The sequence below is a fragment of the Phascolarctos cinereus genome, unplaced genomic scaffold (assembly GCF_003287225.1).
Source record: "Phascolarctos cinereus isolate Bilbo 61053 unplaced genomic scaffold, phaCin_HiC Scaffold_1;HRSCAF=81, whole genome shotgun sequence".
NCBI lineage: Eukaryota > Metazoa > Chordata > Mammalia > Diprotodontia > Phascolarctidae > Phascolarctos > Phascolarctos cinereus.
The window spans coordinates 176,109,529-176,121,805 of NW_027555514.1; the positions used below are offsets into that span (position 1 = coordinate 176,109,529).

A 12,277-nucleotide genomic window follows, 5' to 3' on the forward strand; every position below is an offset into this window, starting at 1 on the left:
AATGCAATTGATAGATATCTACTCACATCATAGAAATTATGCCTCCCTTTATACTAGCATAAACGTAGCATATGCTACCATCAGGATGTAGCATCATTAGTTAATTGCCACTATCAAACAGGTTAGAGATAAAATAGTAGTGAGTAGTACCATGAAAAAAATTTAATACTCATTTATCAAGATGTCTGCTAGTTACAAGAAGGACCACTTAGAACATATTTGAGCTTTTAATGTTAAAATGCTATGACAAATTTAAAGTGTGATACAGTGTGATCGAAATGAAACAGATAATAAAGAAAAAAGCAGTAATGTTCTCCACTAAAAAGATTTTTCAATAATTATCCATAAAAAGATTTAAACTGAGATTACATTTTATATATATATATGTATATATATATATATATATATATATATTCCTTCAGAACACAGACCATGTGTAGACCATGTTTTTTATTCACATAAACAATGGCTTCAACAGAAATTTAAGGAAAATTTTCTGTGACTTGGATCATTTTCTTCAGTTTAATAGATGATCTTCCAAGAATCTTGATTGATGAAGGTTTATCTCTCTAGCTGTAAGACAATAGTAAAACAAAATTATAAAAGTTTTTTTTAAAACCCAGTACAATCATCAAGGGAATATTATCTGGGTCTAAGGTTCTTTGTCCCCAGATTCTTTTTGTTTTATCTCCTCCTTCTAAAACACAAGACATTAAAAAAGAAATTTTTTTTCCATAAATATTTATCCACCTTGACCTTTCTGTGAATTTCATTCTGTTGGTCACTTTCTCCTTCTTCTTTGTCTTTTCCCCTCTTGGGTTCTGGGATGCTGTTCTCTTTCTCAATTCTCCAGCTTCCTCTGTTTCCTTCATGGGCTTACAGTGTTCTTTCTGGCCTTTTCTTTTTCCCCACTAAACTCTCCCTAGAGGAGATCAGCTATTTCTAAGGCTTCAATAATTACTTTTCTATTAAGGACTCGCAAGTTTAAATCTCAGCTCTGACTTCTCATCCATCCTACAGCACAGTTCTGCTCATATCCTGCTATCACTGCAAACTGAACTTGGCTTTCTCTCTAAATTGGTTTTCATTTTCTAGTGATAGTATCACTCCCTTTTCCTTCACTCAAATGTTTGAGTTATACTTGGCTCTTCTCTCCTTCATCCTGTATATCCAGTCAGTCACCTTCATGAACTCTCCCGAGTTATCTCTACACCTCGTCCTCATCTTAGGCTGGACAATCAACTCATATGTGCATTAGTCCAATATCCTCCTGTCCTATTTCCTCTCTGGCATAGTCTAAGGTATGGCATTCTTGGGGACACAATAAGGTAGACTTTTTAGTATCACTTTTTATTAGTGCACATGCTTTCAACGCCAGAAAATTCATTTCTCTATGGGCTTTTAAGTAGATTTTTTAAAAAAGTCTAGTTTTTTGGGTTTCAGTAAAGCCCCCAAGCCCATGGTGGACAGTAATACACAGGGCGTAACTTCAATCATGTTTTATCCTGATTCTCCCCACTTACTGCTCTATCTAATTTACTCTTCATACTCTTGCCATATTAATCTTCCTAAAACACTGCAGTGAAGTACAGTAGGAAAAGTCTTGGCTTTGGAGTCAGCCCCAATTCTAACATTTAGTGCCTGTGTGATCTTGGGCAAATCCCTTAATCTTCCTGGGCCTCAGTTTCTCCATCTGCATAACAAGGAAGTTGGACTAGAAAGTCTTTAAGGTCCCTTCCAGATCTAGACCTCAGATCCTGTGATACCAGCGTCCTGCTAGTAAATTAAAATAGTTTAGTGCTTATCAGATCAAGTACAACTTATCACCATGTTGCTTAAGGCCTCCCAGCAATTCTCTCCACCTTGTTTGTCTAATCCTCTCTCCTGATATTTGGAGATGGATTCTCATGCCAGATAGACTAGTTGACCTTACCTCTCTCACCTTCCACCATCACTGCCCCTCTTCCGTTGCAGGTATCATTCCTCCTCATTCTGTTTCTTATACAAAGAATGGATCCTGCCCTCTTCTTTCAAGGTCCAGCTCAAGATCCACTTCCTTTACAAAAATTACTCTCAGTCCACAATGATTGTTTTCTCATTCTCAATAACCAAAGCACTTCAAAATAATCCGTACCACACATTTTTCATGCTTCCTTATTGATTGTTTTAAATCATTAGTATTTTACATACGTATGCCATAACAATACTTTTGAAAATTTTATTATGAAGCCATATGGGATAGTGGAAAGAGTGTAGGACTTCAAGTCAGGAGATATCTAGGTTCAAAACCTACTTCCAACCAATACTTTCTTTTTAATGCTTTCTTTTTTAGAATAATATTTTATTTTTCTCCCAATCACATGTTAAAACCATTTTTGACATTTGCTTTTTTTAAGTTTTGAATTCTAAACTCTATCCCTCCCTCTCTCCTTCTTTTCCTCCCTCCCTGAGACAGTAAGCAATCTGATATACGATCAACACTTTCTAGTTGTGTAACAATGGGCAGGTCAGATTCCTCAAGAAATATTAATACATATAATTCCTACCTCACAGAGTTGTTGTAAGGATGAAGGGAAATAATTTAAGTAAAGTGTTTCTAAATATCAAAGAACTACAAGTAAAATGTCAGTGGAGTCATGTGGCCATTGTGTGATATCTTTAATAAATGTTTTCAACACCAGCATCTTTCATTCAAGGACTGAAGTATTATTTCTAGAAGATCTTAATATTTTTAAATGAAAAATTAATTTATTTTACTGTTTCCACTTATTCTGAATAGTCATGCAGTGCTAAACAATCTTAACAAACTAAAAAAAAGATTACTTATTTATTTTTGTTCTATAAAATTCAATTCTTTATGTATACTTCTGAAGAAAACTTCATGGTACACAAAAAACTGCTGGGATAATGTCAGAAAAAACTTCATGTATATTTTCTAATTGTTCTGAAGAAAGTTGAATGTGTTTACGTGTTCATTGATGCCATCACCAAATGTCTCAAAGCAAAATCCTAGGTAATCAAAAGCCTTGATTTCAATTTTAGCAGCAATTATTAACATGATAAGGAAGAAGAGGGGCATGCTGCTGCAAGTTCAAACTTGTGATTAATCTCCTGTTTAAAGGAAATAGGACTTAACTAACATCTAAAAGCCCATCTGTTCTGAGTCCATAAGATACATACAGATAAATCAAAATACCTTGCAACATTCTTGGAAGTCTATGCAACATTCATTTACCTTTAAATTAAGGCCATGCACACAGAGTTATTGGATTTTTTGTTTGCTCAAAAATCTAATGCACAAAAAATAATCTAATGCTGCCCTTTTAGAAAAAAGTCATTCCTGATAGGGTACAGAAATTACAAGGAGTATCACTAAAAATGTCTTCTTTATGTGCTGCAATATGAAATTCACCAAGACTATGTCTTGACATTCTGAGATGTACAATGGATTGATACTAAGTTGTTGAAGAAACCAATTAACCTATGTATATTGAAATAATTTAGATGCCTATGTACCAGCAACAATTGATAAAAGAGATATTAAGCCCATAATATTTATTAGAATTTTAAAAAAAAACCTGTTACCATTTTCCTGATACTGAGATATGGTGAAGTAATCTTTTGTGCATATTCCTATATAAATTATTTCTAATTTTAATAAGAAGGACATAACCATATGAAATATTTGCACATAGTTGTCATTATGCAGTATTTATTTAAAAGTTGATATATTTTTAAAAATTTTCATGCCTACTATTGTACCTATGATTTAATCATGTAAAAAGGACTAGTCCAGTGACCGTTGTTGTCCTGCACATAATATGCTTTAAACATAAAGGGAATCCCAGTTGGAACAAAAGGGCAGATTAGGCCTGTATTGAACACCAAGTAATGTAAATCATTACATTACATGGTAATGGTAATTAACACTTTAAATAAAACATTTTCTTTAAAAAAAAGTGTGTGCATGTGTGTGTTTGTATGCCTTGTCCAGCAACAGTTGGCATTACATGAGGGGGAAAAATGCTAGAATTCTTCTACTTATTACTCACATTGATTGTAGATCAGTCCTGACTGTGACTATGTGAGCATCAGCTTCTCATCTATGAAACAGGGAAACTAAGACAGGATGTCCCAAAAGTCTTAGTGCAGCCTTAAACTTGACACCCACAGTAAGGTCTTTGGTAAGGAAGTGCTTTGCTGATCATAAAATCCTATAGAACTTTGAGCTGTTATTATTTTTATGACTTTTTTTTTTTGTTACATCCCCAATCATGACCAGCAGACCTAAGAAGTGCTTACAATAAACTTCTTGAAGTTCAGAGGGAATCATAGGCCTAGAGTTAGCAAGGACTTTAAAAGCCATTATTATGAATATATTTACCTCTTTTTACAGATGAAGAAATGGAGGCATAGGAAGGTTGAGACTTACCCAGGGTTACACAGGTAGTAAGTGTCTGGAGCAGGATTTGAACACAGGTCTTCCTTACTCCAAGTCCAGTTTCTTATCCACTGAACCACCCTGAATCAGGGTAGGTCTGTAGCAGTGGCTCATTAGCAAAATTTTCCTGTTTCCCATACTACATTTTCACTAGTTTTCAGATTCAAGACATGATGTAAATATGTTGTAGTTACCAGACCATAGTAGACATCTACTAAGCCTCTCATTTTATAGATAAGGAAACTGAGGCCTAGTGAAATTAAATGTCTTGCCTAAGGTCCCACAACTACTAAAGTGACAAAGTCATCTTTTGAACCCAGGTCCCCAGATTACAAATCCCAAACTCTTTCTACTGTGCCTGACTGTGTCTCATTCTTCTGATATAAAATTAGCTTTGGCTAATCTTTATATTTGCTCATCTTTGTGGAACTGAATCATTATCTTTACTGGTACATTAAGAGAGAGGGGCTTCTCCCCTCCCAACCCCATATAAGTTATCACTTCAGTTTCTGAAAGGGAGATAAAAACTTTTTTGAAGTAACAGAAGCCCTAGTGGGTGTTAAATTGTGAAATTCATATTAAATTGCACAATCTAAGGAATTTTTTTGTTTTGTTTTGTTTGTTTGTTTTGAGGGATTATTATAATTTCAGTATTCTGGCTTCTTCACAACAAACATTGCTGTGAATTTCTGGGGCTATAACTATAAAAAGTAAAGAATTAAGGAAGTTCAAAACAAATATACTTTGTTATATTCAAAATGGTCTCCAGGAGAGTATACAAAATTCTGTTGTCTGACTTGAAAGGGTTCATTACATATCTACCTTCTTCTGGTGGTTTCTGCAGGAACTCAAAGAACATGGTGACAGCTTCAGAAATAGGTTTTGGGTTTAGGCTTTGGCTGCGCTTTTCTGGAGAAATAAAATGTAAACAAATGCTCTCATCACATAATAATAATAATAAATGCTTATATAGTGCTTACTATGCTTAACAATGAGCATCTCACTTGATCCTTACAAGAACCTTGGGAGTCAGGTGCAATTACAATTCCTACTTTGAAGATGGGGAAATTGAGGCAAACAGAGTTAAGTGATTTGCCCAGGGTCACACAGCTGGTAAGTATCTGAGGCCAGATTTGAACTCAGGTCTTCCTGATTCCAGGCCTAGTGCTTTATGCACTGCACCACCTAGCTTTCTCATGTCTAGATTGATCTAATAAATACAGTGAAAAGCAAAGTCTATATAAAATAAAGATTTTGAAGGCCCAGCTGGTGGCCCCCTTATTTTATTCAATATACTGAATTTTGAGTTGCAAGGTGGCTGCAGTGGATAGAGTTCTGGACCTGGAGCCAGAGAGACAGGAGTTCAAATCCTGCCTCTGACATTTACTGTGTGATTCTTGGCAAGTTGCCATTTAACTGCCCCCACTACAAAATGGGAGGAGTTGGCCTTGGTGGCCTCTAGGGGTCCTTCCAGGCCTAAATCTATGATTTATTAAAATTTTAGACACTTCCTTGGAAATAATTTATAAAGTAATATAACTTACACTACTTTTGCATTGTGAAAATTTAGAGAGGCAATGTGGCATACTGGAGAGAGTCAGTCTTAGATGAAAGTACAGGTCCTAGCCTTTCCTGTCTATGTGATTAGGATGCTGTAGATATGATCACGCTTTGGAGATTGCCCTCTGTCTTTTCTTTACATGCTTTTCAGTCCTGGATCAATGGAAACTTCACCAACTCAGCATGAATGTGATAACTCTTCATACATTTACTAGCTGTGTGACCCTAGGCAAGTCACTTAACCCTGATTGCCTCCTTAAAAAATTATATAACAATAAAAAAATCACAAAATGGTTTGCTGTCAGATTAATCTCATTCAAGAGAAGCATATTGGATACTTTCCATACACTCTCAGTACTGTGACATGTCCTGTACTCACTGGCAGGCATTCAGTAAGCTAATATTTTCTCCATACTAAGTAATTCCAAGATCACTAGTTTTTCAGAGTAACAAGAACATTTGCAGACAACAATGTAGCAGTGATCAAAGTTGTAACTAGCAATATTGGTGCCTGGAGCAAGTAGCTCTAAAACTTACAGTCTGATCAACTTTGGAGTAGTGTTGGGAAGACACAAAACCTGGGACAGGAGAGTTCACCTGGTGTAAATGCTTACTTCCTTTGAAATTTGGCAACCTCCTAGCTGTCCTGCCCTAGCTACAGTTCTGATAAGGATGTACCAAGAACAGCAATAACAGCATGTGTGCTACAATTCTTGCTCTTCTACAATATTTGAGGACTACATAGGACACTTGGTGATTATTTTTTCTTTGCAGAAGTGGAGGTAGGTGTGCCTTTAAAAAAAAAAAGCCCCATAATTTAATACTAGCCATGGGATGCTTTTTAAAAAATTATCTTAAGCATGAAAATTGGGAGAGGAAGTAGACATGCATCTGAAATGAAAGAAATGGCAGCCCAATTATAGTAGGGTCAAGGTTAGTCAACTTTTCTTCTCTCCTCCTATCCAAACATACTTTTCTCTTCCTGAAATGGTTGTGTAATGTCTCTGGGATCAAATATGAACTCCTTTGTTTACTTTTCAAAGTCCTATACAATCTGCCTTTCCAGTCTTACTGTACTTTACTCTGCCACTAGCTCTCTCTCATGCCTGGAATGCCTAAGAGGCACCTTTGTACATCTTAGAGTCTCTCCTTTCATTCAAAACTTTGCTCAAGGGACACCTACCTGAAAGCTTTCCTGACCTACCTTAGCTGCTAGTACCTTCCACTAAAATGGTTACCTTGTATTTATTCTGTTATATACTTACAATATAGATAGCATCTGACTCCACAAGAATGTAAGTTCCTTAAAGACAGGGCTTATTTAATTTTTGCATAATATACCCAACACTTCTCAGTCCCAGACACATAGCATTAGCTTCATAAGTGTTTCTTGATTGACACTTTCATACATACATACAGATACACAAATACACAAAGCATGCATGTATTATATAACAAAGAACATAAATATATACATGCATACACATGTATAATACACATGTGTATGCATGTATATATTTATATTCTTTGTTATATAATACATACATACAGATACACAAATACACAAAGCATGCATGTATTATATAACAAAGAATATAAATATATACATGCATACACATGTATAATATACATGTGTATATATACACATAAATATACACGTGTATATAGGTATAGATACATACACACACACACACATATAGTCCTGTCAATTTCATTAGTGTAGAAAACATCCAGTGAATCAACTCCTTCCCACCAGTATGGATCAGCACCTGTTCTGAAACTTAACAATCTACCAGCGGGGCCCTGAAAGTTTAAATGACTTGCCTGAGATCATGTAGCCAACACATATCAGGGGAAGGACTACAGACCAAGTCTTCCTGACTGCAGCACTGGCTTTCTAGTTACTATGCCACCTTCATCTCATTATAAATATGCTGACACTTAAATCTTATGCTCAGAATCAATCTTTTTAAATGCAGAGGAATTAGAGTACATCTAGACTTTGAAGGGTGAAATTTAAACAAAGGTTATTCTAATGAAGTAACTGAGTGTCATTTTTCCCTAAAAGTCTAAGACCACTCCTCCTCCTACTTTTTTAAACACATCTGCTTTTGGTTGCCCATGTATTTCACTTTTCTGCCTGTTGATTTTGGCACAGACTGCAGTGGTGAAATTGTAAACCCTGCCTGACCTTCATCCCTAATTGCTCCCCTTTGTGATTGCAGTTGAACAGAGAGCAAGCTGTTTTGTTGTTGGTAAGAACAGTAGTAATCACAAGAAAAATGTCCCACTTGAGCACAGGGCTAACTTGTCTCTGCTCCGGCATGAAATCTATCTCTTTTCCTTGATATAATTCTTAGCACAGTGCCTTGCATGCAGTAGGTGCTTCATAAATGTCAGTTGACTGAAAGGAACAATGGAAAGCCCCAGCACATGTGAGTCAATAGACACAAAATTCTAATCCCAACTCTACATTTATTTTGTTAAATTACCTTGACTTCTCAGCATCAGTTTTTTTTTAATCTGGAAATGAAGTAATTGGACTACCTGTTTCAAAAGTTCTTTCTCTACTCTAACATTTTATGACGCAATGAATCATAGCAAAGCACACTCCCCCTTCCCAGGATGAAATGGAAAGAGCACTGGATTTAGAGTCATGGGAACTTTGTTCTAAGGACTGCTGTGTGATCGTGGGCAAGTCATGTTGACGGGGTGCTTGGGTGCTTGTGCTGGTACTTGTACCTCAATTTCTCCCTAGTCTCAGAAACACTGTCTCTGACAACCACTACCCAGCCCAAGGACACCGTGCCTAGCAGTTATTCATGCATGGGCCTCAGCACGACCCTTATCTCTCTCCCTGGTACAGCTACACAGAGCTGGGCTGCTCAGGCCCCAGCCCTCAGATCATGTCTCTGGAAGCCTCCCAATTTAGTAAGTTCCTGTCTTGTGAGAAAGCTTTCCCTTGTTGCAGAGCATTCTCTCATCAAGACAGAGGGAGAGGGGTGCCTTGCCCAGCCCAAGGAGTTTTGTCCTTGGCCAGCCCAAGGACTTTTCCTCCTGCCACACTCCAAAGATCCATCCCTCTGTCATCTCCCTCCCTGTCTGGTATATTCCCTGTACTTTCTCATCCATAGGTCCCAAAGACACCTGGACCTTTAGATGACCTCATCAGTGTCCCTGGCATTTCTTTCCCATGCTCTTTTCCATATCAACCCTAGCTGCATTCTCAGTCTCTCCCAGGAATCCTTAAGAATCCTTGCCCGCTGAGAAGCATAACAATAAATCTTTGCCACCTTGAATTAAAGAATGCTTGAGTCTGTGAATTCATTCCAGATGACCCATCCTGTACTTTGGTCTTTGAGGGGTCACAACCTCTCAGCCTCTTACACCACAACAATGTAACTTCTCCAGACATTAGACTCTAAAGTGAGTTTTAAATTATTGAATTATCTAATAATCAGACAAAATAATCTCTGTCTCCCTTCCAGCTCAAAGCATCTGGCTTCTCTGTTTCTGTTTCTCTTACCCAGCTGTAGTTTGTTGTAGAGATCTTTCCTTCGGCTCTCCTCTGAAATGAATTGACGGCCTTCTACAAAGCAAAACGATACAAAAACAAAATAAGCAAGCAAACAACAACAACAACAACAACAACAACAACAACAACAACAAAATTAGAGAAGCAAACTGGAGTTTCGGATAGCCTCAGGGGGATGCCGGCTGCAGATTTGCAGTGGGGCAGCTAAGTTGAATAACTTCTATCTCATAGTGTTGTGTAACACATACGCTTGGGAGGATGGCTTGGTCCCGCTAGGTAACAGGGAAGGGGAAATAATACCTCTGACTTCACTCAATAAATCCTAGAATCTCACCCAATGGAACTCTTTCTCTAAGTTTCAGCCTGAAGGTGATTGATAGGAATTTTGAAAAACACCTCTGCTAGGTGGTGTAGTGGATAGAGCACCAACTCTGGAGTCAGGAGGAGCTGAATTCAAATCCACCCTCAAATGCTTGGCACTTACTAGCTGTGTGACCTTTGGCAAATCACTTAACCCTGATTGCCTCAAGAAAGAAAAATGCCTTTTTGGAACCTGGGGAAGAGAGGGGAGAGAAGAGAAAAGGATGGGGAAAAGGTTTTTAAATTTTTTAAAAATGAATTTGGCTTTTTTTTGCTACAAACTCTGCCCTGAAGATGTTTGTGGACTGATGCAGAGCAAGAGTGAAATAAGCAAGACCAGGAAAACAACATACAAAAACAACAACAATGTAAAGGAAAAGAAAACAACGAAGAAACTGAATGTAATTATAATGAACCAAACTTGATCAAGAAGAGTTGAGAAACACATCCATCCATCTACTCTTTGGAAAGGTAGGGACCTATCCGTGTGGAATATTGCGCATATTGTGACGTGCAGTTGATGCGTTGGCTGGGTTGTCAGAACTGCTTCCCTCCATCTTTTTTTTTTCTTTTTTAAACTTTGATAAACAATACATCTGGCTAGTTAAGGGGAAGGGGAAGAATATATTCAGAAATGAAGGTGATACAAAAGCAAATAAAAAGCAGTCTGCCCTGTGATAATTGTGGTGCTTCTTTAGGCATTACCTTGGCTAAATTAAAAGGTCGGGTTCCCAATTCACACAAAGATGATCTCCCCCTTTCAGCATACTAACCCATGGGATCTGACACATTTGAAGGCTGGCAAAGCACTCCAATACATAGACTGGGACTATATGCTGTGGCAGTTATGTTCAAGAGCTGAAAATGTTATCTTGTAACCAATCTAAGAGTCCCATTCTCTCCTCCTAAATATATTGGCATGCAAGTGCAAAGCCAGTTTTTAGAGGCTGTGAAAATTTCTAATCAGCTGAAAATTTTTACTTTTTCAGCACTGCAGTCTTGTTTAATTTTAAAAGGCATTCTTAAAACTGCAAGGCAAAAAGAGTAGCCTATCAGAGTTCCTCTGTGTCTTTTGCTATGGACTCTTGCTCTCACTGAATAAATATCTCACAAAATGAAAGACCTTTTTGTTTGTTTGTTTTGTTTAGTACTTACCAGTCCCCTTGAGGTAGAGGATAGCTTGAGGAGTCCAGTTTCTTCTTTCAAAAAGTCTCTATAAATCCAGGGAGAAGAACAGTTAAATGGACATTATGATTCAGTCCTGTGCAGGTTTAAAAACAGAAAGACCAATCACAAAAGAATAACTGCTTGCAGATTTAGAGGATTCCACTTTTAAAGAATGGCCGTTACCTGGGGAGCACAACAGGAGAGGGAAATGAATTAAACTGCCAGGAGTAGGGCCAAGCCAGAAGCTTTCAGACTTTGGATTCCCTCCATAGAAGAAACAAGCACTCTGGGTATATATATTTGTTTTGTGCTGTGGTATTTGAAATTCCCCTCATGCTGTTATGGTGCTCAATACATAAATTTTACAATAAGACCACAAGCAATGAATGTTCTTTTCAAAAAGAATAAATGAAAAAAAATGGATCAACAATACTAATCAATGAATATTAGCATAATTATCAAGCTCTGTTCAGCTCTTAAATACTGTTAAATATTTTCTAATGTGATGAAATTATATTCTAAAAATATAATTATTAAAATACTCTCCACCCTCTGAAATGCTTATTGACTAAAGATGAAAACTGTTAACAAGAAGTAAGCTTTCCTCTGTGGTAAAGGAAAACCTCACCTACCTTCATTGTTACTTCCTGCCAGGATTCTCTGGGAAAGTTCTCTGAACCAATTTGAATACAGGGAACTTTTAAAACATTCCCTGTCAATGGACACCTTTCCATTTCTTTCAGAGTGAGTGTCTAAAGGGACCTCTTGTTAGCCCTGGAGATAGAGAAAGAGGTCTGATGACTCTTCCTGAGAGATTAGCCAGCAGGAAGTCGAGATGATTAAAAGGGTAGACACTCTTAGTTTAGCTACTCCGTCACATCAGCCAGGCAACCTTCTGAATATATCAACATCATCAACTCAGTTTGTCCCGCTAATTTTCAATGAAACATTATTGTCTTCTGAATGATCAAGGACTCTGTCCAGAAACAAAAGTTGAATGATATCATTGACATTTACATAGCACTTTAAAATTTCCAAAGTATTCTACATACAACATCTCATTTGTGGCTTATAGAAATGTGAGATAGATGATCTTATTATTTCCATTTTTCACATGAGGCAAGTTAGACTTAGAAACATAAGGTGACTTGTCCAAGGTCACACAGCTATCGTGTGTGTGTGGGGGGGGGTGTGAGGCAAGATTTGAACCAAAG

At 37.2% G+C, this 12,277-nt stretch overlaps 1 protein-coding gene across 1 annotated transcript; it reads right to left on the reverse strand.

Moving 5' to 3' along the window:
• Positions 1–422: 422 nt before the first annotated feature.
• Positions 423–11,867, reverse strand: SPX (spexin hormone). Its single transcript, XM_020994416.1, has 5 exons — positions 11,696–11,867; positions 11,052–11,109; positions 9,528–9,590; positions 5,264–5,350; positions 423–573 (listed from the first exon to the last, which is right to left on the reverse strand). The coding sequence occupies exons 1-5, from the start codon at positions 11,795–11,797 to the stop codon at positions 518–520; spliced, it is 366 nt and encodes a 121-aa protein (XP_020850075.1). The 5' UTR covers positions 11,798–11,867; the 3' UTR covers positions 423–517.
• Positions 11,868–12,277: the final 410 nt, after the last annotated feature.